Genomic DNA, 24,259 nt, shown 5'->3' with positions numbered 1-24,259 from the left:
CACTCCAATGCGAAGGGTAAAAAACCACGGGCGCCAGCCAGCAAAAACTTCACTATATCGGGTGTGTGTTTACAACGCCTAACGACGGCTTATAAGATGAATAATCAAATTGATGTTCCCCGGTGAAATCTATGAATTAGATATATAGGAGAGTCATATGATCTCCTGAACTTCTACTAGTAATGTGGGATTAAAAGTTTGTACCACATGGGTCTTTGGGATTTATTTGAAATAATTGAAATACTTAATGGACCAAGTTCAAATTCCAACAATCTCCCACCAGAATTTAGATGACAATATAACATTTTAGTGGTATTTTATGAATGTGGTGATCGATTTTCCCACGTGCAAAACCATCGCCCAAACAAATTCCGAGCATCTCCGCCCACCGATCCCGTCGTCCTATTCGCCCCCCCCCCCCCCCCCCCCCCCCCCCCCCTCGCCACGGCCTCTCGCGGTCTCGAGGAGAGGACTCGCTCCGGCAAACCCAATGGCCGCCGACGCCGTCCCCAATGGCCACGCCGCCGCCGACGCGCCCCCTCCCTCCTCGTCGTCGCTGGTGTTCCTGGGCACGGGGTGCTCGAGCGCCGTCCCGAACGCGCGGTGCCTGATCCAGCCCCCCGACCCGCCCTGTCCCGTCTGCTCCCAGTCCCTCTCCGTCCCGCCCGAGCTAAACCCCAACTACAGGTGCCGCCTCCTCGTCTCCTCCTGCCCCTCTCCCCCTCCTCCCAAGCCTAGTGCCGTGTTAGGATGTGAGATTTTACCCGCTGTGCTGCGGCGCGAGGTGCTTTGCGTGCTTCTCACGAGCTCGGTGCGGATCTGCGATGGCGTGAGATCGGGGTAGCTTCGGCCTGGTTATTATATTGTTAAATCGTGCATGGTTCGGGCGGTTAGGTGTTGCCCCGATACGGGACCATAGCTTCCGCTGCTAGTTTGGTTTTGTTTGGGAAATGCTGTCAGATGAATACAGTAAATATTTGTTTTATTTGTTCCTCAGAAGTGGGGTTTGTTTTGAGCAGAACTTGGACACTGTAGATATATCATTCTGTGTCCTATCTTCTGCAGCAGCTGCTGTGTCGTTGCCTGCTACATGGGTTTTGAGCAATATAAGGACTGTTGCAGTAATTTGAATTCTGTTATAAGGGAAAAGCTGAGATGCGTAAGATTCATTGATCAATTAATCTGGTAGGTCAGAACTGAGAATCAACCTAGAGTCCTCCACAGGATAGCAAATATGTTTGAAATAAAATGAATTGGACACAGTTTATGAACAGTGGATCAAAACTTCATTCCAAATTTTTTTGGATACTGATGCACCTGAACAAGGTTAATAGCTAAAATTATGCTTATGTGTGCATCTCCTGTTACTAGATTGACTATTGGTTTCTTGCAGGTGCAATACTTCTCTTTTGATTGACTATTGCCGAGATGAAGGTGCACATAAGTATATTATAATTGATGTTGGGAAGACATTCAGAGAACAAGTTCTTCGATGGTTTGTTCGCCACAAAATCCCTTGTGTTGATTCTGTGAGCCCCTGATATACTCATGCTTGCTTTATTTTTTTTCTAATGGTTTATTAGATAACCAAATGGCCAACTAAGGGTTCACTATGAATGTAAAAGAAAACTAAGTGTTTTGCATACCCATGGTACACTGACACCTCTCTCCTTATTTATAACAGATTCTTCTGACTCATGAGCATGCAGATGCAATCTTAGGCCTTGATGATATTCGGGTTGTACAGGCATTTAGTCCCACAAACGATATTGATCCAACCCCTATTTATCTCTCTCAGTTTGCTATGGACAGGTAATTGTGTTAAAACTTTTTTTTTTTTGCGAAATTGTGTTAAAACTTTGTGCGCATTGGTACTGCACTACAGCTCTTTTGAAAATCATAAGGAATTTCAGTCAAGAAAGCACACCGCTTAATTTGTCATGGTTATACTGCAGTTAGCTGATTGCCTCTCACAATATACATTAAGGAACCCACTTCACTTGCACAAAATTTACCACTTTAGCACGCTTCATGAGAATTAAGTCAGTGAAGGATAACAAGTATATTTATATATATAATATTGATATAGTAGCTGATAAATGCAACCATGTTATACTCGTGTGAATTCTTTGTTCTTGGACCGGCATTTCGGTATGTCCTGTTTTTTTATGCTGCAATCTTGTCCAATCTCACAAAACATTTTCATGCATTGTTGCCCTTTATCTGGTAAGGGGTTTGTGCTTCATAAGACACTAGGTGAGAATTCGTACTCATAACGTTCATTTTGAAACAGCATCTCCCTAAAGTTCCCTTATTTGGTCAAAAAGAAACTAAAGGAAGGGGAGGAGGTCAGGCGAGTTGCTCAACTGGACTGGAGAATAATCGAGAGTGATCTTCAGAAACCATTTACCACTTCAGGGCTAGAGTTTGTCCCCCTTCCGGTAATAAGTAGCACTGGGTTCAGCTTCATTTTATTTTGCTATGCATTCTTCTTAATTTTGTATTCATATCAGGTGATCCATGGTGAAGACTACATTTGTTTGGGTTTCCTTTTCGGCAGAAAGTCAAAAGTTGCATACATATCAGATGTTTCACGGTTTCCTCCAAGCACAGAATATGGTAAAACCCTGTGTCTTCTAGTGCTGCTCCATTATTTGTGCTTTTTTAACCATCTTATGCTGCTATGTTGCCTGTGCTTGCTTTTTCTGGAATAAAGTTTACCATGGCAGGGGAACACAGTGGTGAACTGGTGATTCAGTCTAGGTTTGTTTGTTGAGATGAATTGCCTTTGTCTTGTGATATTGTTTTTTTTTTGTTAATATCTTCGTTTGGTACTCACCATAATACATAGGGTTCCCTTACAAAAGAATCTGCTGCACAGTGTGGTCAAATTATGATAATTTTCATGTTGATTTATGGACCTTGAAACTTAAACATGGGGCTTGGGAAATAAATATATGTCCATAGATATTGCATATATCTATTATGAGTGTTTTGCTTTGCCCGATCTTCGCCCTCCCTTAGGAATGCATACATGCATGGGCTGGTACATCATCTTCACTGATTGCTTTGAGAATAGCTGCATGTTCTGTAGATTTATTTCCTGTCCTCGCTTGCTTGATTGCTTCCCAGGATCCTCATTGCTGTATGTACATGTACTTACCTTTCAGCAATTTCAAAGTCTGGTGGGGGCCAACTGGATTTACTCATCTTGGATTGCCTATACAGGGTTAGTTTCTTTAGTTTCTTTTGTTGTATATACAGGTGTTTCCCCCTTTCTGCTGCACATTTTGTAGATGTTTCTGGGTTCTCATTTAAACTAGAGAACTTTTATGGATCCACAGCGCTACAAATTACAGCATAAGGACAGTTTCTGAATACTGAGAGGAACAAAAAGAAATGCAGAAAGCCCCATTTCTTGAATTATCTTATTCTTGTAGTCTTGAACTAATAACTACACATGACAGTAAATCTTTCAGTACTTGGAAATAATGTAAAAATGGGTAAACGTTTGGGTTTCTTAGACACAATAATGTTTTTCATATAGCATAGCACAAGCATGATCTTTTGATTTTGCATCAAGCATATAACGCGCAAGATCTGTCAAGTGAAGTTCAGAACATTGACTGCAACAGATAGATGATATTGAGCATATTAGGAAACCTTCCTTCACACGAGTAAATACACTTGACCAATAACATCATAGATAATGCCAGTTTTAGTTGTGAAAGTAATTCTTCACTTTGCTCTTAACTACTAGTTTCTAAGACAAGAGTCTATATCAGTTCGTAGACACAGCCAGTTGATTTATGTTGCAATTTATGGCAACACAATAGCTGTTCTTTGAGAACATTTAATTGATCTTAACATTGTTATATTGTACCATTATATTTAATTAATAATTTGTTGTCAACTGACGTTCTCTGCACCAACAGACGGGTTCTCACAACGTGCATCTTTGTTGGGACCAGGTTAATTTTCATTTCACAATTTAAGCAAACTGTTTTCCTTCCTTTTCCTATGCGTATATATTCTTTGTGTATAATTTATGTCAACACTATGATCTTATGCAGACTCTGGATGCTGTTAAGAGGATTTGCCCCAAAAGAGCATTGCTCATTGGGATGACTCATGAGATGGACCATGACAAGGACAACCAAACATTGGAAGAATGGTCCAGGAGGTAAATAGTTTACATGTGTGTAGACACATGCTCATGTACCAAATAAGTTGACCTGCAAAGAGCAGTAGCAGACGGAATAATACCGCCCTCTCTCTTCTTTTAACACAATGCTATCTTAGAAAGGCGTGCATGCTCATGCAATGTAATTTGTCTAAAAATGCTTGCTTTACTGCAGGGAGGGGATATATGCGCAGTTAGCTCGTGATGGCCTGCGTGTCTACATTGATCTGTAACCGTGAAAGGTACAAGTCTCTGCCTTTGTTTCCGCCCGATCATATTGCAGTTTGGTCAACTCTTTTCTTTCGATCATAACTGCATATTGTGTTCTTCAGTTCACTGACACTCGACTCTTCTTTGTATATATGTCAGGACCATGACATGCTCAGTGAACTGTACTAGGTTTCCTGCCGCTGTTAACATTCCCCTCTTGTGAAGAAAGAAAGCACGAACTGACTTGGCGCACCAATCTTCGTGTGAAACCAGGAGATATTCTATTTTTACATTTCATAGTCTACACGTGATTCGAAATAAAAGTAAGTAATATAGTAGTTGAATGGTTCCTGTCAATTGGAAGCTACACTGCAGCAGATGCATAATGCCAACCGGCAGCAACAGGTATTGTCTTTGGGAGAGAAGCATGACTCGAATGAATCTGTGAATACCGCAAGCTTTCTGAAGCTCTGTCATAGAATGTGTGGACTTCAATCGATGAATTTCGTGGTGACTGGCTGGGTTGCACAATCTCTGGAAAAGCCCGCTATTAAACAGTAGGTCAATGACTAGATGCCAAAGTTAGAAAGTCTAGATGCCAGGAAGGTGCCTTTTTCGTGATGTTCATTCAATAGGGAAGGGAGATGGTTTTATCCTTTTTTCAATATAAATAAATATGCCTTTTGCAGCTTCGTGAGGTAAAATTAATTCTGCATTAATGTCATTCACACTGTTCACTTGGCTTATCAATCAATCAACTAGCGGCATTTTTTTCTCACATCAAATCATTATCAACTACCAGTCAGCAAGCCAGCAGTATTTTTATTTCGTATCAAATCAGCACTAGTCATAGCCAAAGGCCTCCTCCGTACTCTGTGGGCTTCCAAACGCCGTGTTCGCTTGGCTGTAGCTGATGGCTGGTGTTAATTTATAATATTGCTGACTGGTTGGCTGACAAGTCAACTACCAACTACCTCCGTACTCTGTGGGCTTCCAAACGCCGTATTCGCTCGGCTGTAGCTGATGGCTGGTGTTAATTTATAATATTGCTGACAAGTCAAGCGAACAAACGAAAATTATTCTTAGTCAGGCAGGCCCACCAACTACCAGTCGGCCACGCCCACGAGCGGTCGTGCGTGTCAGAGAAGGATGCCACGGCGCAGCCCACCCATCATCCACCACCCGTCCATCCCACCCATCCGATCCGCCCGTGATCCCTGCCCTGTCCTCGCTCGCCGCATCCAGTCATCCACCACGCGCTCGCCCGCGCCATTCCCCTCCCCCCTCCTCGTCGCGGCGCCGCGAAGGCAATGGCGATGGCCTCCCCCTACGCACCGGGCGGCGGCGCGGGGGCGCTCGCGCCGGGAAGGGCCATGGTCCGCTCGCCCGCCGGGGGGCTCGTCCTCGGCCCCTCCAAGGCCGGCCTCCCCCGCCCCCTCGCCCTCGCCAGGCGGAGCCCCCAGCTCGCGGCCGCCAGGCTGCGGTGCGCGGCGTCCTCGTCGCCTGCGGCCCCCGCGCGGCCCGTCACGGCGCCGCGGTTCATCCAGCACAAGAAGGAGGCCTTCTGGTTCTACCGCTTCCTCTCCATCGTGTACGACCACGTCATCAACCCGGGCCACTGGACCGAGGACATGCGCGACGACGCGCTCGAGCCCGCCGACCTCTACAGCCGCCACCTCAAGGTCGTCGACGTCGGCGGCGGCACCGGCTTCACCACGCTCGGGATCGTCAAGCACGTCAACCCGGAGAACGTCACGCTGCTCGACCAGTCCCCGCACCAGCTCGAGAAGGCCAGGCAGAAGGAGGCGCTCAAGGGGGTCACCATCATGGAGGGCGACGCCGAGGACCTGCCCTTCCCGACCGACAGCTTCGACCGATACATCTCCGCCGGCAGGTCGCTCGCGCTCCGCTGCTCCTCGATTCTCTTCAGTTCGCCTCACTACTGTCGATATCATCCGTCATGTAACTGCGCAGAGCATTGTGAATTTGGTGCGCGTGAATGATGCTGTGCAGGTTGCTGATTTTCGTGGTCTGTCTTGCTACCTTGCAGCATCGAGTATTGGCCTGATCCGCAGAGAGGAATCAAGGAAGCGTACAGGGTCCTGAGGTTTGGTGGGACAGCTTGTGTGATCGGCCCTGTGCACCCAACCTTCTGGCTCTCCCGCTTCTTCGCCAACATGTGGATGCTCTTCCCCAAGGAAGAAGAGTACATCGAGTGGTTCAAGAAGGCTGGGTTCAAGGATGTCAAGCTGAAAAGGATTGGACCAAAGTGGTACCGTGGCGTCCGAAGGCATGGCCTGATCATGGGATGCTCTGTCACAGGTGTGAAGAGAGAACGTGGAGACTCTCCTTTGGAGGTACCTTTCCTTTGCCTTTGCTAATAGAAAGCATAGCTCTCAGATTCACAGCTACGTACCTCAATGAATATTGGCATACCTTGTTCAGATTATAGATTGTTCATTTCCTGCAGCAGGCATTGAGGGGGTTTGGTATAACTTTTTCCATTTTTATCTTCAATGCAGCTTGGTCCGAAGGCTGAGGATGTCAGCAAGCCAGTGAATCCTATCACGTTCCTCTTTCGCTTCCTCATAGGAACAATATGTGCTGCATACTTTGTTCTGGTGCCTATTTACATGTGGATAAAGGACCAGATCGTGCCCAAAGGCATGCCAATCTGAGTGAAGGGGGCTGAGCTCAAGGAAGAGAGGATAGCCAATATCTCAATTAGTCTTCTCTATATTAGGCGCTTCCTGTCTGTTTTGTATTTACCTTTCATTTTTCTTCTGTTATGTATTTCTTCTACTGTTGTTCGTGTTTGTGCAAAGCAATAATATTAAGACCTTGATTAATCTCAACTGCTTTTTGGGCATGAAGTGAAACCTCTGTTGCAGGTTGTTGGTTTTAAATTAAATGAAAGCATGTTTTAGCTGTCCTAAATCTGCAAAACATCTTCTTTGTTATTATGCTAAGAGATACAAAAGGTAGGTATCTGAAAGCTCAGCAGATAAAGCATTTCTTGTTGGGATGGTATTTGAACTGCATTCATCGTTTTTGTTCTTCATATACTTGATGATCTGACAGTTTTATTCCAGAACATATGTGCTTGTGGATCCAATTGCTCTAACAACTCAAACCATAATTCTTCATTTTATTAAGGCATTGCATCTATTAACAGATTCGATTGTATCCTTTCTGCACAACTTGAGCCTTTATGCACATTTTAAGCAGGATATTTTCCAGGTTATTGATTTTTAATCATATGAATGTATAATTTAGTTGGTTCCCAGATTTTAAAATTTTCTACTTTGTTATTATTATTGGTACTGCTACCGAGACCTTTTTTCTTTTAATGTTCCGTATCTGTGACTCTTTTGTTGGGTTTCATCTCTAGCTTACCCGGTTACCTCAACTTGCTTGTGATTAGTAGGCTTTATTGTTATAATTGTTGTTATGCTAAGTGGTACAAAGATATGGTATCTGATAGCAATGCTAAAACAGCATTTCTTATTGGATGGTACCTGATTTTGTTTCCTCACTTCTGTTCTTAATATACTTGATAGTTAAGGTGCCCATGCTCAGGCACTGTGAATTGTTTGTGCAGGGAATGGATAACATAAAGTTAAGGTCCTGGTTATTGCATATCTATTGTATCTGGTTCTATGATAAGGTATGCTGCTTAATCTGTTCGTTAAACCACAATTCGGAATACACTTTTCCATTTGTTTTTGTACTTCTAGATATATTGCTGCTGTTTTGCTACTGACTGAACTGCAGGAAAAATGAGGTAGCAATGTAGCACAAAATTGATTAAATAAATTTAAAATCAAGTTAGTACTTACATACAGCCTATCTATCATAATCCTGATGTCGAAATATTGGTCGTGGAAAAAGACTATTCTAAAGAAAAGCACGGAGCTCTTTGACATGTAAACACGTTAATGGAACACCCAAATAAACTTTAAAGTAGAAACTATGGATGTAATTAATGCTGACAGTTTTTACAATACATAGTAAGGATCACACCCTCAACTTTGCTGTACATAAGTGATGATTCTGATTGCACACACAAACGCCTAGTCTGTATTTATAACTACTTGTCTACATCAAAAAGTGTAAACCAATATACATAAAAGGGGCAACATTGCAAGTATTTATCTTGCAAGATCTATCTCCAACACCAGTTTCGATGTCTCTGTGCTCTGGTACCCCTTCTCATCTGAAGGGACAGATGCTGATGGCCCTCCATAAGAATAATGTGCTTGAATAGGTTGTGTCTTTGTGACTAGCTGCAAATGGAGCCTTCTCAATATTTGTAGGCGTTCTGCAACGTCCTTCATTGTTGGCCTCTCATCTCCTTTTGGGTTCAGGCACTGCATGACTAGTTCAGCTAGTTTCTCAAGTACTACCATAACTTCATCATCTACTATTTCACTATCCAACATATCCCGGAGCTCATTCTGGTGGAACATCAGTATGAAAGTATGAGATAATGCTTTCTTTTCATTAGAGATATCAATGTATATGGCCTTCTTTCTGGTCATTAGTTCTAAAAGAACAACTGCGAAGCTGTATACATCACTTTTGTCAGTTAGACGGTGACTGACAAAACTCTCAGGGTCTATATAACCGAGAGTTCCTTGGATAAGGATAATGAAATCATTTTTGTCCATGGACTTCAGTGCCGATGCCCCAAAATCTGAAACTTTTGCGTTGTATTCATTATCCAAGAGTATATTGAGGGATTTGACATCTCCATGCAGAATTGTCCGGGAAGTTGATGAATGAATATATGCAAGAGCCTCTGCTGACTGTGTAGCAATCTTCAGTCTAAGATCCAAGGGGATTGGTGATTTGTGATCATAGTCATGAAGAAACTCAAAGAGGGTACCATTGGAAATGAACTCATAGACCAGCATAGGCACATCTACCTCCAAGCAGCATCCCAGTAATCTTACAATGTTCCTGTGGTTAATTTGTGACAAAATTATTATCTCATTTACAAATTCTTCTCTGCAATCATCATCAATTACTTTGGACTTCTTTATGGCGACTTCTTTGTTGTCATCTAAAGTTCCTCTATAGACCATTCCGTGGCCACCACATCCAAGAACACGATCTTCACTGAAGTTATCTGTAGCTTTCTTAATCTCTTTCTCTGTAAGTATATGGATGGTTTCAACCTGCCTTGACCTCATCTCATCATATAATTTGAGACCTCCATTTTGTTTGAAGTACTCATCCTTCTCCTTCTTATACTTCCTTCGTTGTGATTTCATGACCACTAAGCATGCCAATGATATCAGTACCATTGCAGAACCACTTAGGCCTGCACAATGATTATTCTATGTAATCGAATGCCTCAAAATCCAAGAAATAAATCATGGATAGATTTTAGAGTTTTCTCTCGAGTATGATCCTTACCTATGACCACCTTTTCAGCTTGGCTAAGCACAGGTCGGCATCCAGAATTTGTACCATCTGATCTTGTTCCTGCCCAGCACTTGCATCTATAGCTCCCTGGTGTATTGCGACAGTGCCCATTTTCGCACGGATAAAGTGTTTTGTACTTAACGTCCTGTTTACGCAGCTCGCACTCATCTATGTCTGAAGGGAGTTAAGATTTAAAAATATATTAACATGGATTAAGGTAGAAGATCACAGTGTGACGTATTTCAGTATATAAAGTATACTAACTATATGTTGAACAAGTAACAAAAAGTTTTGATATGTTGAACAAGTAAGTCTTGAGTTGTACTTCCAATGACAAAGCTGGCTATAATTTATTGTTGGCTAAAATTGTTCCTGCAGTTGCTGATCTTGATTTCCAAACTCTTTTCTACAGAAAATTTATTTGAGGAGATACTTACCTTGGCAACCATTGGGTAGATAAGGATTGCCCTCATAACCTTCAGAGCAGTTGCACAGGTACCCTGGCCCATTGCCTGCATTCACGCAGTAGCTGTTTGAGCTGACACAAGCATAGTCTTTAGGTGCTTTTGCCCCATCTTTTGGACAGGATCCATTTCTAATGGCCCAGTCACTAACGACTGGGACACCTCTATTGGCCTTCTCCTTCATGAACCCAAGGTGCCCTCCAAGGTCCTGCCTCCTGAAGCTGTACCACCCTTCCTCTACAAGCATCGCATAGAAGCATGGGTTGAATGGCCACACACTACTCTGGTTGAGCAATTGTGTCACGAAGTAGGTGAGATTTGGGGGTATGGTTGTCTCGCAACATCCCATCCCGGCGCATGATGCACCATCTGATGTGCTTTTGATGTCTTGGCAGTAGGAGTAGCAACCAGCCACATAAGGGTCAGGTGTGTTGCCTTGAATAATCCCCAGGGCACTACAGCCGATGACTGTGAACCGGTTGCGGGTGGAAGGGATCAATTGTGTGATCTCCAGGCTTAACCCGACATCGAAGCTGTCTGATACGGTTGTGTTTGATGTGAAGCAGATGTAGCTGACATCGCCATAAACACGCACCTCACCATGCTCCAGCGAGATGTCGATGACCTCTACAGCTATGGAAGGGTCACCAAACATCGGCCTTGGTGGCTGCAAACTGTTGTTGCACATCAGAGCAAAGTAGCGGTTATGACTGGTTGCGGCACAGTCATCACCGATACCAAAGGGGTAAGGGATGGATACATTGCCACACTTGTCGGGGCATCCAGGCAATGATATGGGAGGCCCGGAAGAGGTGGCTAACACCACTGTTGCTGGGTAGATGATGAGCACCAAGAGGAGCAATGCTTCTTGCATGGCTGGATATGTATGGTGGCCAGTTGCTAACTTGCTATGGCACCTCCCTAACTTGCTAACCAGATATATACCATTGCTCTCTCATGTTTCATCAATATTGTGATTATTTATGCATTCCAGAATGGGCTAGATCATTGGTTATAGGGAAGGAGTTGTAGATCAGATCCCTTTGGGATGATGTATTCTGATGCTGATGCATTGAATTGTTCTACATGCAATTGATTTCCACAAGCAGTAATAACTATTGATTTACTGTGCAGAGTTGAAAAGCACAGCATACATAAATTTTAAGATGAGGTTAAGATATCTGTTTGAAATTGCAAGAGGCCCGCTTATTGTTGACATGCTGTAGATATACTAAATCTTGAGAAGTCAGCTCCAGTTTAAAGGCATATTCATGTGCCAGACAATCCTTGTTTCCAGTCCCATTGTATGAGTTTCGTCTGATGGTTATGAAAGCATGCCTTATCTTCTTGAGGTGTCACTGTAATTTGAAACCTTCCTCTGCAATAACAAACTAGATGAAATCAGCAGTACTGGATCGACATGGAAATAAAGTTGAGACATCTTAGACGGCAACATATATGAAACAAATATATTGGATTGATCATTTCATCAATGGTTCTGTGTATAGTTATGCTTGAATCCGTCTCTTGCTTGTTTCTTTTTGCGGATGGGCTGTCAAAATGTTTGACTTATTGGTCTATAATGTTTTCGTGCAGTTGTGTAGAAACGTACGTCTGGATTTGTCCGTTTGCGGATGGGCTGGATCCATGCTGAAAAATACGACCATTACTTCTCTACTGTGCGTTAGTGGCTGCAACGACGTCGACAAGCACGAGTGCACTACCCAAGCTAATAAGCAGTGACCCATGGAGTTCCTTCGTTCTCGCTTTTCTGTAACATGTCTTGCATCTAGGGGTGTAAATGGGTGTAAATGGGTGACCCTTAGGTGCACCTCCAACCCTCTTTATTTTAAAATTTTATACTAATTTTTTAAATTGAGATGTGGTTTTGAAGATTTAGTACAAAATTTTGAACTAGAGAGGTTGGAGGGGCACCTAATAGATACCAATTGGCACCCCTACTTGCATCACTCTGTAGGCCATTACCGTGACAGCAAGAAGAAACAACAGATGGGTGAAGCACAATCGGGCAGCTAAATCTCGGGCGTATTACTCTAGCCTATCATATGAACTGCTTTCCCCTACCCCAGCTGAAGCTGAAACGCCAGATGAATTGCTGCACTAACTAACAGCTGTGAACTGAACTGGGTGTACAAGTTCATTGCTGCATGATCTACGCCGGAGTAAATTGCACCCTAGGTCCCCAAACTTATCCCGAGATTTCACCTAGGTCTCTAAACTCTCAAATCGTCCATTTGGGTCCCTAAATTTTGTTAAGTGTTCCATTCGAGGTCCCAAACATGCTACACCAGCTTCCAATGCCGACGTGGCATGCCACGTGGTGTCACGCTGGCAAAAAATTACAAAAATCCCCCTGTAAAATATTATCTTCTACAATCTGCTCCTCCCTCCAATATCTCTCTCTTTCCTCTCTCCCTCCGCCGGCCTTCCTCCTACCGGCGGTGGGCCTCCTCCCCGTGCCGCCCACGCCGAGCTAGCCGCCGCCGCGCCCATACTCCTTGCCTCCCTCTCCGGCGCGCGGGCCCGCCGGGTCTGCGCGGCGGCAGGATCTGCGCCGGCAGTGAGAGGCCATGGTGCGGCCGCGGCCATGGCGGGGAGGCGTCCTCGTCCTTTCTCCCTCGCGCTCTGGCGAGCTCCAGCACGACCCTCCCCCTCCCGGCCTCCCCCTCTTCCACAGCGCCAGCACTATGGCTCGGCTCGGCTCCAGCGGCGCACCCCTCCTCCCTCCACACGGTTCGCCCTGCGGCGGAGGGCAGAGGGCTAGGGGAAGAGCAACGGCACGCGGCAGAGGAGCAAGGGGTCTGCCACCGACGGCGGACCTTGCGGCGGCACGGAGGCCATGGCCGGCCTCCGGTCTCTCTCTCTCTCCCCGGCGCGCCCGGATGTGGCTGCCTCTCCTCCGATGCTCATCTCTTCATCTCCCTTGCTCTCCGGGCATACGCACGGCAGCGGCCTCCCTGGCCTGCGCGCGCGGCGGCGTCCTCCCTCCCCGCCCCGGCCCCTGTGCGCCGGCCGCGGCTCCGTCCGCTCGCGCGCCGACCGCATTCGTTCTCTCTCTCTTGATGCCCCTCCCTCTCCGCTCGCCCCTGCTTTCCTCCCTCCCTAACCTCGCCAGCGAGGTGCGGGGGCATGGCGGCGGCGGAGGCCGGTGATGGCGCGGTCGGCAGCCACGGGTAGGGAGAGAGAGAGGGAGATAGAGAGATTGGAGGAGGGAGAGAGAGAGGAGCAGATTGGAGAAGATAAGATTTTATAGGGGGATTTTTGTAATTTTTTGCCAGTGTGGTACCACGTGGCATGCCACATCGGCATTGGAAACTGCCGTGGCGTGTTTGGGACCTCGAATGGAACACTTAACAAAGGTTAGGGACTCAGGTGGACGATTTGAGAATTCAGGGACCTAGGTGAAATCTCGAAACAAGTTTGGGGACCTGGGGTGCAATTACTCTCTACGCCGTGTGAAGCTGCACGCACATGCATATTTTCTTCATTGGGTTACAGACTTATAGGCTGCCAGCAACTGAAATGCACCCAACTTCTCGCCGGAGCGATGACAAAGCCAACTGAAATGGAAGACGAACGGGGATCAGACCCATCGCAGAAGCACCTCCTCCACCCCCATCATCTTCCTCCCACCTCCCCCACCCCCGCGGCACCGGCCATCCACCCGCGCCGCCCGCCCACCCACAGCCCGCCATCCCATACTCTTTCTTGCCCTCGCCGCCAGCCCCGCCCGGCCGACGGCGCTTCGGCGCCGCCTCGCCTCGCCGCTGGCTGAGCCGCCACCACCGCCAGACTGCCGCCGCCCACGACCTCCCTCTACAGCCGCCCAACATGGAGCCGCCCCCACCCCGGCAAACCATAACCCTACAGGGCGCCACCTTGACCACCACCCCGGCCGGCCGGTAGACTCGCCGCTGGCCGCTTCCCCCACCTCCCACCCCTCGCCACCGGCCGCTCCTCCCACCTCCCAACCCTCACTGGCAACCGCTCCCTCAAATCGCGAGGTGGAAGAAGAATAGTAGGTGGAACCCACCTGCAGTGACTGACGGGAGGCCTTCTGCAATGACTCCGAACATTTGCAAGACGAACAAACTGTTCAATTTAGGATTTGTTTAGGGGCTGTTTGGTTGGGTGGCCAACCCCTAAACAGGCTCTAGCAGGCCACCCAGCCCATGTTTGGTTGCCTGTACAAGGGTTGTAGCCTGGCTCGAGTTGTGCAAAAGAGGCCCCCTGACCTGGCTCCACGGGAACGGCCGAATCGGGTGTACTCCCGGGCCAGGCCATGTCTAGCGCCCGCGCGCGGCCCGTGTTGAGCACCTTGGCTCCCGTTGGCCCTCATATAAAACGTGGTGTGATCCACTAGGGTTACCTCCCTCAGCTACTGTTCACTCTCGTCGGCCGCCACCTCTCCGCTCTCGAGCTCTCGACCGCGTCACCTGCCTCGGCTCTGAGGCGCTCTTCCTGTCGTCACCTAGGGTTCGTCGTGAAGGGGCCTCTCTGGTATGGTGTGGCCATGGAGTTCGCATCTGAAGCATCCCCGTTTGATTTCTGTCTCGTCCTCTTTTTGTTTGCGGATGACTTGTTTCTGTCGATTATCCTTGATCTGCGTTTTTTGCTTGGTCGTATGCCTAATACTTTGTCTTGGTTGTTTGGATCTGGTATTATGTGTTGTTGGTTCGGTAGATCTGTCACATGAACTCATTTGGGTTGTGACGAAGTTGATATATCTGAGCTCTATGAAGTGGTCGATGATGTTTTTGGCACTAGGTGGCGCATTTGTCGCAGCCGTGCCATAGTTTGTTACATTAGATGCAATGTTTCATCAGTAACAGCACTACTTCTATGTGAATTGATTGAGCATTTTTGCCCTCTGTTATTTGCCCTGTTGTAGCCATGGATCCTGCTGAGTTGCATCTGATGATGGTGCGTATGGGAGCTGCAGTAGTGGTTGTTCTGTGTACTTGGTTCATTGCCAGGCTTAGAAGTAGATCTCGTCCATCCATAACCTATGCCCCCATGTCTGCAAGAGATGAGCAGTGGCAAAACAACCTAGCCTTCATCTACCAATCCTCTGATATCCAATGTGTTGAACTTTTGAGGATGAGGAGAACCCCTTTCTTCCAGCTTTGTGACCTGTTCCGTAGCAGGGAGTTGCTGAAAGACACAATTCACTGCTGCATTGAGGAGCAAGTTGCCATGTTCCTACATGTTGTAGGACATAATCAACGGTTCACTTGCATAAAACTTAATTTTAGGAGATCCACTGAAACCATAAGTAGACACTTCTAGGAAGTTTTGTTTGCTATGGGTGAGCTGAGAAATGAGATGATAGATCCTCCATCTTCTGCTGTTCCCTCTAAAATCCACAACAGTCGGAGGTGGTATCCCTACTTCAAGGTTAGTTGTATGCAAAAATCTGGGCTTAGTTAATTTTATGCTAAGTTTACATAAATTGTTGACTAATTTCAAAATGATGTAGGATTGTGTGAGTGCTATTGATGGGACTCATGTTTTGGCAAGGGTTCCAGAAAAACATAGAGCTGCATTTTTGGGAAGAAAGCACACAACCACACAGAATGTTCTAGCTGCTGTAGATTTTGATCTAAGGTTCACATATGTTTTGGCTGGATGGGAGGGTTCTGCACATGATGCTCTAATTCTTGCTGATGCCCAGCAAAGGACTGATGGTCTTAAGGTTCCTCAAGGTACAAACTAGTAGACCACCACATGAATCATTAGAATCCATGTACTATCTGATTGTTGGTGGAGAGTGTCTCCGGAATGGAGGAACACTACAACAGTAATGAATGAACACGCAAAACAAGGAGGAAATGTTCTCTCTCTATTCCATCTATCTCATCAATGAACATTACAGGGGATATTTATAGGTGGCGTTATGCCTCCCATGTATCATTACTCTTTTACCCCCTTACAACGGTCATATTCCCTGAATATTCCCGGACGTGCACTTGATTTCCCTATTACAGTATGGTGCGGTACAGCCCAGAAAGGCCCACAACCCCAAGCGGTCCTCTTCACCCTGGTTGACGAAGACCACGGGGCCTACTGACCACTCCCTACCATGATGCTGGCATCACCCGGTCTTCGCCTGTCTTCGCGTTCCGACCCAAAGAATAGCGAAGACGGGCCCCCTCCGCGCTTGCTCCTGGCGTCGGCTTCAGTGCTCTTGGTGTCTTGTCTTCGCCTTCCTACCCGAAGACAAGCGAAGATGAGCCACCTCCGTGCTTGCTGTTGGCATCGGCTTCAGAGTCCTTGACTTCCTGTCTCGCGCACCTTCGGCGACCGGACCGAAGGTGGTGTCCCCAACAGTAGCCCTTCGGAGCCTCGGTCCGATCTTCGGGAGGGGCGGGGCTTCGACTCTGTGGGCGCCGTGGGCATCCCGAAGCACCACCCTTCGGGCTGGGCACCGTGATGGTGGCCAGCGAAGCACAGTCTGTGTTCACCTGCAAAAAAGTTGTAGTCTGGTGGAGGAAGCAAAATTTTCATGTTCTTAACTATTAGCTTGCGCCTAAATTATCGGATTCAAACTTTTTGGCGGGAAACCTTGCGTTGTTTCGTAAACTTGAAAAGACAGAGTTGCCCCTCGGTCTCTTAAATCTTACGCGCGTAGCGCGGGGTTCTTTCGTCTTTCCACTCGCTCGCCCCCCCCACCTATAAATACTGGCGACGCGACTGTTTTACTTTTCACTGCCCTTGCTTCCCAGCCTCCTCGCTTTTCCTTTGGCGAAGGTTCTTTCTAAGCTCGTTTTTCTTCGAACTATTCTGGTGCTTAACTTCAAGGGTGGCGATCTCAGAACATTCTGCATCTTCGGAGATGGCTCCGAAGAGGGATCAATCAAAAGGGCCGACGACAATTGTGCTCAGCTTGTCGAAGATGACTCCGTCCCTCCTCGACGACCTGGCTCTTCGGGGCTTCGTCTCTGCGGACGGTGTCAGGGCTCCACCGACGGGTGAGACCGTCGCTCATCCTTGCGCAGACGAAGTGATCGTGTTCCGCGATCTGTTCAACGCCGGTCTTCGGATGCCCCTCGACTCCATGGTAGTGGACATCTTTAGGCTGTTTAAGGTATATCTGCATCAAATGACTCCCACTTCGATCGTGCGGCTCAACCTGTACATGTGGCTGGCGAAGACCTGCCGCCTTTCTCCAAGCACCGAAGGCTTTGCTCGTGCCTTCAGGGTACACTATCAACCGAAGAAGATTTCCGTACAATCGGCCGGAGGTGCGGAGATATCGGCCATTCCCCAATATGGCTGCTATACCTTCGCCTTCCACAAGAACCTCCCGTGCCCAGTCGCTGCGAGCAAGAACAAGTGGGCCAACGACTGGTCATCCTACTGGTTCTATCACAAGGTGATGCTGGATCCCATCATGAAGACCCATCCCCTCGTCATCGACCACGTTCCTGCCCTTGGTGAGTTGCCGAAAGTCGCCTGTCATGTCCGCGCCGAAGATGAGCCTTTGCTCGCCTTGCTGCAGAAATTGTCCAAGACTTTCGGCACGCATGATGTCATCGAAGAGATCATCGCATGCGGTTGTTTCCCATCAGGGTTGGGTGGGACATCTCCAGCTGGCTAGCCGAGGACCGCTGGATCGAAGGTATTCCAGTGCCTGATTTTGCGGCCGTCTTCAGCCTTCATGCCGATCGTAAGTTCTTGTGCTTGGGTTCTTGTTAAGATGTGCTGCCCGCTACGTTACTGATGGTTTGTGCCTCTTCGGCAATGCAGGGGTAGATCCTGTCGTTATCGAGAGCCAGGCCGACGAGATGGCCGGATCGGTTTCGAGGGACGAATATAAGGCCTTGGTGGCTCACCTCAGCGGAGTCCGCCGGAATCGGGTATTTCATGCCTTGGGCCTCTCCGCTCCTCAGAGGGCAGCCGAGGTAAAACTTGCGGAGGGCCAGGACGCCGCCCCTGCACACGCCTCGGGGAAAGCGAAGGCCTTGGAAAAGACAAAAAGGAAGCGGGCGTCCTCTTCGGCGGCCCCGACGAAGAAAAGCCGGATCCTGGATGACATCCTGCATCAGTCACCCCTGCGGAGCAAAGAGGAATCCGAGGATGGTGGGAGCGAAGACAGCAACCATCCTCCTACCGAGGCAGCGCCTTTCGGCATTCCATAGGTGGCGGTACCACTGAGGGTGGTCCATCCCGGCCTGGACCTTGAGTTCAGCACCACCCTGGAGAGCGAAGACGAGGGCGACGTCGAGGAGATCAACGTCGTGGTCGACTCCCCCCGCCGCTCGTCTCTCCCGTGCGGAGCCCCTACCTCCGGCAAAGAAGCTGAAGTGCCTTCCGGGAAAGACGCCGAAGCATCACCCTCGGCTGAGAAGTCCACCTCCTCCTCCGGGATGAAAGGGAGTGGCGGCGAAGGGTCAAGCAGTTCATCGGATAACAGTAGCTTCTTCGTTCATGACGCTGATCCTAAAGCTGCTGCTGTGGAACTCGGTGCGAAGCCCACTGCTGTGCGCCTCGGCGGGAACATCGTCAAATCTCTTCATTTTGAGAGACGGGACCGCGAATGTGGGCTTTTAGCAGCGGCGGGGGACTCCTTCTGCTTCCCCCTCATGGAAAAAGACTTGATGGGGAGCGGGCTAAGTAACATCCTAGAGAGCGCCCAAGACTTGTCGCTGAAGGCCTTCGTGGCTGCGCGCTGTGCTGCCCGGCAGTTGGCGGCTAAGGAAAGCTCAAAAGTTGTTGTTGCTGACCTGGAGGCGAAGGTGGCCTCCCTGGAAAGAGAGAAAGCAGAGCTGCAAAAGTGCCTCGACAGATCTGCTTAGGAGAAGGCGACTATTACCACGGAGCTGCTTGGTCTACTGATCGGGCGGTGAAGGCGGAGGACGCCGCGAAGGCCGCCAAGTTGCTTTCTGAAGACGCTGAGAAATGTCGAGATGTGATGCAAAAACGGCTCCGCACCTTTAAAGAGGCTATAAAGACCGGCTCGGAGAAGTTGCAGGAAGAGCTTCCTGACCTCCTCGCCAGGTATGGGCTTGTGGCTCCGGATATGTTTCCGGAGTGCACCGACACAGTTGGCCTGGGCTCCTTTTTCCAGTGGCTTCGTGCTTGCGTTGCCATGCTGGACACCGGGGCACATTTCCATGAAGATATCAGTGCCATGGTCGCCGTCCGTACTCTCAGTGCTGTAGTGTACGGTCTTTTTCCCTCCGAAGCTGGACAGACTAGCGGTGTGACAAAGGCTCAACTTCGTTCCCTTCATGACTCATCCTTCTGCTGGCCGGGCGAGGAAACTGTTTGTCCGGAGACGCTGCCGGCTTTGGCGAAAAACATCGCCGTTAACTTCATGGAGCGCTTCTTCAAAGGCGAAGGCCGTGCCCTTGTACGACGTGAAGTCGAGCGGATGAAGCCCCAAGTGATTGTCTGCACTTCTCTTTATTGCGAAACCTTCTTTATTACGAAAAACCCGCTGACTTGTGGTTGGCATCGTTCAGCTCCAGGCCAAGGCTGATGCCATCGCGGAGCCTATCCTCAAAGAATTTGTGACTACCGAAGAAGGACCTAGTGGCGAGGGTGCGGATGGCGAAAGTGGCTGCGACGCTACTGACGGAGCCCTGGTGCCCGAAGACTGGACAAGGGCGTCCTCTTCTCGTCCTTCGGATGGCGAGGTGTGAGGGTCGTTGTAGGCTGTTGTATAGGGGTCTTCTGGTTGTCATTATTACTTTTGTAAGCTAACACCTTTGGTGCCTACGCAGGACCCTGCGTTGGCCCCTGCGCAGGTGACCGAAGGCGTGCTTCCTCGCAAGCTAAATCGAGGGGATTTCTGTCGCTAGTGCGTCCTGGGCGAAGTCCATATTCGTTACCCTTCGGTTTCATTTGAAGAATTTTGTGCGGATAGGGTGAGTGTTTACGACCTTCGGAACGCCGATACGAAGCGTTTTTTTGCCGAATTTCAGCGTGATCTGGAAAAACACGCGAAGGTCCTTGCTGACCGCGTGCTTCGTCGCGAAATAAAATGGATTCTCGATACCGATAGGCCGTACAGTGCTCCCGCCGATCTCCGTGAGCTGAAGCCGGAGCCGGTGGACGAAGAGCCCCTATCGCCTCATGAATTTACGTACCGACGCAAAGGCATCTTCGACAAGAGCTCTAGTTAATTTGCGTTGCCCTTGGTTTCAGGGGACAACTTCGAAGCATTTCTTCGACGGACAGCCGAAGAAATAATAGATGTGGCGGTCCGGGAAATCATATCTGAGGTGGACCGCCTAGTCTTCGAGGAAGAGGCCTTGGATGTAACTATGTAATTTATTTCTTTGTGCCTTCGCGCGAAGTGTATCTTCGCGGTGTAATAAACCTGTACTTTGTGTGTAATAAATTATGTAATTTTTTAGCGTTTATCCTTCGACTGTGCACAAATATATTCTGCGAAGCGCCACCCCCCCTTTGCGCGGGCGAGGTTACAAACACCTTTTTGTTTGTTCATCTTCACCGGCGTCGTGCGTGTTTCTTGTTTTGCGAAGCGCCACCCCCCTTCGCTCGAGTGGCGGGGATGATGACTGTGAAACGTGTTTTAGCCCCTCCGGCCTCTTGTTCTTGTTTTAATTATGCACGCCTTTGCCTTCGGCTTTGCTCGTGAGGACTTGCACAGGGTCTTCGGTGCCTTCTAGCGTGCGGAGCCTGCAGGCCTCTGGCCTTGCCATAGATGCGACGATAAATGGGCCTTCCCACTTGCTGTGCATCTTGCCCTTTTGCTTGGCCTTCGGTATTCTTCGAAGCACCAAGTCGCCCTCTTTGATGTTTCTGGGCTTCACTTTCTTATTCTTCCACCTTCGTGTTTCCTCTTGATATTTTCCCAAGTTAATTGCTACTTGTATCTTGCCAGCTTCGATTGTGTCAATTGATGGCTTGATGTCTTCTTCGATGTTTTTTGCCCCTTCGGCTGTTCTCCAGGATTTGAGTTTGATTTCCTCGGGTGTTACAGCTTCTTCACCATATAGAAGCTTGAAAGGGGTGAACTTCGTGGTCCTGGACTCTGTTGTATTATGAGACCATATGACCCTCGGCAGTTCATCCGCCCATTTCCCCTTCGGCAGCTCAGTGATGTTTTTCTTGATGCCTGCGAAGATGATGCCGTTGGCCCTTTCCACCGCGCCATTGGACTGCAGGTGGTAGACCAACGTGAAGCATAAGTTGGTGCCAAGTTGAGTGGTGAACTCCCTGAAAGTTGCACAGTCGAACTGCTTGCCATTGTCCACTGTAACCTCCTTCGGGACCCCGAAGCGGCAGATGATGTTCTGCCAAAAGAATTTTTGCAGGGCTCCTGCTATGATGTCCCTGAGTGCTTTGGCCTCGACCCATTTGGAGAAGTACTCTACCACCACAGCGGTGTACTTGTAGTTTCCTGGAGCTGTAGGCAAAGGTTCAACAATATCAATGCCCCCATCGCGCGAGGGGCCATACCGGAGGCAGTAGCTGCACCTCGTCGGGTGGGAATTTACTGTATGGGGCATGCCTTTGGCAATTTGGACATGTGCAAACCACATCGTGAGCATCCGCCACAGCCGATGGCCAATAAAATCCTTCGCGGAATGCTTTGCCAACCAGGGCCCTCGTTGCGATGTGCGAAGAACACATCCCTGCATGTATCTTTTCAAGCAGTTGTTTGTGTTCTTCGCGTGAGATGCACTTTAGGAGTGGTGCGCAGACTCCCCCTCGGTATAACTCTTCGCCTATGATTCTGTAATTCCTGGCCCGAAGTGCCATTCTCTTCTCTTCCTTCTCATCCTCCGGGACGAAGTGTCCGCGAAGATAGGCCATTATGGCATCCCTCCAGTCTTCGCTGGTTATGGCATTGACGAATTTTGCTGGTTCTTCGGCACAATTGACGGAGGCCTGCTTTAATGTTTCGAAGAATACATCCGGCGGTAATGGATCAAACTGCGCTGATGCCTTCGCCAGTTGATCAGCTTGCTTATTCTTCGTTCTGGACAAACTGCGGATACTAAACCCGAGGAAGTATTTCTCCATGCTTCGCACTGCTGCCAGGTATTTCGATAATTCTGGCCTGAGAGCCCTGTTTGACTTGTTTATTTGGCATGTGATCAACTCTGAATCAGACCTGATCGTTAATCTTCGTGCTCCCAGCGCTCTTTCTTTGCGAAGACCCAAGACAAGGCCTTCGTATTCTGCGACATTGTTGGTGCACCCATTGAAGTCAAGTCTGACTACGTACTTCAGTTGCGTACCCGAAGGTGCTGTCAGGATTGCTGAAGCTCTTGCTCCGTCTCTCTGGTAAGCCCCATCACACTCAAGTTACCATATTGCTTCTATCTTCGGCTGCTCTTGCGAAGGTGCGACTTGGGTCCAATCTGCCAAGACCTGTGACTTGATTGCTGATCTGGAGACGAAGTCAATGGTGTGCTCGGCTAATTGCATAGCCCATTTGCCTATCCTGTCGGAGGCTTCTCTATTTTCAAACATGTCCCGAAGTGGGAAAGAGGTTGGAACCTTAATTTTGTGGCTCTGGAAGTAGTAACGAAGCTTGCGTGCTGCCATGACCACCGCATATGCCATTTTCTCCATTTCTGAGTATAGCAATTTTGACCCGTTTAGGGCTTCGGAAACGAAGTATATAGGCACCTGTGTCAATGCCCCTTCGATCGCGCGCTCTTCGACGAGAGCAGCACTTACGACTGCACCTGATGTGGAGATGTATAACAACAACTCCTTCTCCGAAGGGCTGGACATGACTGCCAATTTCTCAATGTACTGCTTGAGGTCTTCGAAGGCCTTCGCCTGCTCTTCGCCCCATTCTAAGTTGCCAGAGCCTTTCAGCGCCTTGAAGAATGGGAGGCACTTCTCTACTGACTTCGAGATGAATTTGTTCAGCGAAGCCAACCTGCCTGTTAACTTCTGCACCCCCTTTCTTGTGGTAGGCGGCTTCATCCGCCTAATGGCTTCGATCTTCTCCGGGTTTGCATCGATTCCCCTTTTCGGTGATCATGCATCCCAATAGTTTGCCTCTTCGCATGCTGAAGACACATTTCTCCGGGTTCAGCTTGAGGCCATGGCGACGAAGATTTGTAAATGTTTCGCGAAGATCTTGGATATGATCCTCCTTCTTTTTGCTTCTTACAACCACGTCATCGATGTATGCAGAGATGTTTCTCCCCAATTGATCCCCTAATACTTTTTTGATCATTCTGTTGAAAGTGCATCCGGCATTGCGAAGGCCCTCCGGCATTCTCACGTAGCAATATGTCCCGAAGGGGGTGGTGAAACTAGTCTTCTCTTTGTATGCCTTGTTCATGAATATCTGGTGATAACCTGAGAAATAGTCCAACATACTGAGCATCTCTGAGCAAGCTGCTGCATCGACCAGGGTGTCAATTCGTGGTAGTGGGTATTCGTCCTTCGGGCACGCCTTGTTCAAGATTGTGAAGTCAATGCACATTCGCCACTTCCCGTTCTTCTTCTGTACCATGACAACATTTGCTAGCCACTCCGGGTACTGGACCTCGCGGATGACGCCCGCGTCCAGCAATTTTTGTACCTTGGCCTGAGCCGCTTTCTGCCTTTCTTCGGACATTGACCTTTGGCCCTGCTTTACTGGTTTTGCCTTCGGGTTCACCCTGAGCTCATGCTCGATGACTTCTCGACAAACCCCTCGCAGATCCGAAGAAGACCAAGCAAACACATCTTGATTGTTGCGGAGAAATTGTATAAGCCTGGCCTCTTCGGCCCCTTCAAGCCCTTTTCCGATGATCACCATTCGGTCGGGCACATCTTCGCATAATGGCACATTCTTCGTGTGTTCCGCTGGGGATACACCCCTGACTTCTCTGGCTCTTCGCTGTTTACTGCCTTATTGTCTTCATTTAGGGTTTCAATGACATGGACATTCTTGTTTGCGGTTGATGCATTGTCTTCGCACCTTCTTGCTTCTTCCTGGTTGCCGAAGACTGTGACAATTCCTCCG

The 24,259-nt window shown here is 48.4% G+C and overlaps 3 protein-coding genes across 4 annotated transcripts; 2 read left to right on the top strand and 1 right to left on the bottom strand.

Annotated features, from left to right (window-relative positions):
- Window positions 1-425: 425 nt before the first annotated feature.
- On the top strand, window positions 426-5,096 carry LOC120666939 (putative hydrolase C777.06c). 2 transcript variants are annotated; one of them, XM_039946932.1, is made up of 10 exons: window positions 426-687; window positions 1,394-1,529; window positions 1,685-1,812; window positions 2,294-2,441; window positions 2,514-2,619; window positions 3,171-3,229; window positions 3,936-3,971; window positions 4,074-4,183; window positions 4,359-4,425; window positions 4,553-5,096. In XM_039946932.1, the coding sequence occupies exons 1-9, from the start codon at window positions 491-493 to the stop codon at window positions 4,414-4,416; spliced, it is 978 nt and encodes a 325-aa protein (XP_039802866.1). In that variant the 5' UTR covers window positions 426-490; the 3' UTR covers window positions 4,417-4,425; window positions 4,553-5,096. The 2 variants fall into 2 exon arrangements, with proteins under 2 accessions (XP_039802866.1, XP_039802865.1); XM_039946931.1 differs by having other exon boundaries at window positions 2,294-2,619.
- A 503-nt stretch (window positions 5,097-5,599) lies between these two features.
- Window positions 5,600-7,272, top strand: LOC120666941 (2-methyl-6-phytyl-1,4-hydroquinone methyltransferase 2, chloroplastic-like). The gene is made up of 3 exons (XM_039946933.1): window positions 5,600-6,287; window positions 6,444-6,750; window positions 6,916-7,272. Exons 1-3 carry the CDS (start codon window positions 5,704-5,706, stop codon window positions 7,069-7,071), a joined length of 1,047 nt encoding a protein of 348 aa, XP_039802867.1. The 5' UTR covers window positions 5,600-5,703; the 3' UTR covers window positions 7,072-7,272.
- A 1,272-nt stretch (window positions 7,273-8,544) lies between these two features.
- Window positions 8,545-11,270, bottom strand: LOC120666942 (wall-associated receptor kinase 2-like). The gene is made up of 3 exons (XM_039946934.1): window positions 10,261-11,270; window positions 9,815-9,997; window positions 8,545-9,719 (listed from the first exon to the last, which is right to left on the bottom strand). The coding sequence occupies exons 1-3, from the start codon at window positions 11,159-11,161 to the stop codon at window positions 8,545-8,547; spliced, it is 2,259 nt and encodes a 752-aa protein (XP_039802868.1). The 5' UTR covers window positions 11,162-11,270.
- Window positions 11,271-24,259: the final 12,989 nt, after the last annotated feature.

Source organism: Panicum virgatum, chromosome 3N (assembly GCF_016808335.1).
Source record: "Panicum virgatum strain AP13 chromosome 3N, P.virgatum_v5, whole genome shotgun sequence".
Classification (NCBI taxonomy): Eukaryota; Viridiplantae; Streptophyta; class Magnoliopsida; order Poales; family Poaceae; genus Panicum; species Panicum virgatum.
Note: the sequence above shows the minus strand (reverse complement) of the source record. Positions and strands in the feature narration are given on the sequence as shown.

What these genes read in the sequence shown, in the direction of transcription:
- LOC120666939 (XM_039946931.1), top strand. Translation starts at nt 491, where the DNA reads ATGGCCGCCGACGCCGTCCCCAATGGCCACGCCGCCGCCGACGCGCCC. An exon ending in AAATCCCTTGTGTTGATTCT is followed by an intron (nt 1,530 to 1,684) that starts GTGAGCCCCTGA and finishes TATTTATAACAG; the next exon opens with ATTCTTCTGACTCATGAGCA. An exon ending in TCTTGGATTGCCTATACAGG is followed by an intron (nt 3,230 to 3,935) that starts GTTAGTTTCTTT and finishes CTGCACCAACAG; the next exon opens with ACGGGTTCTCACAACGTGCA.
- LOC120666941 (XM_039946933.1), top strand. Translation starts at nt 5,704, where the DNA reads ATGGCGATGGCCTCCCCCTACGCACCGGGCGGCGGCGCGGGGGCGCTC. An exon ending in CGATACATCTCCGCCGGCAG is followed by an intron (nt 6,288 to 6,443) that starts GTCGCTCGCGCT and finishes GCTACCTTGCAG; the next exon opens with CATCGAGTATTGGCCTGATC. An exon ending in GTGGAGACTCTCCTTTGGAG is followed by an intron (nt 6,751 to 6,915) that starts GTACCTTTCCTT and finishes TCTTCAATGCAG; the next exon opens with CTTGGTCCGAAGGCTGAGGA.
- LOC120666942 (XM_039946934.1), bottom strand. Translation starts at nt 11,161, where the DNA reads ATGCAAGAAGCATTGCTCCTCTTGGTGCTCATCATCTACCCAGCAACA. An exon ending in TCTACCCAATGGTTGCCAAG is followed by an intron (nt 9,998 to 10,260) that starts GTAAGTATCTCC and finishes AACTCCCTTCAG; the next exon opens with ACATAGATGAGTGCGAGCTG. An exon ending in AGCTGAAAAGGTGGTCATAG is followed by an intron (nt 9,720 to 9,814) that starts GTAAGGATCATA and finishes ATCATTGTGCAG; the next exon opens with GCCTAAGTGGTTCTGCAATG.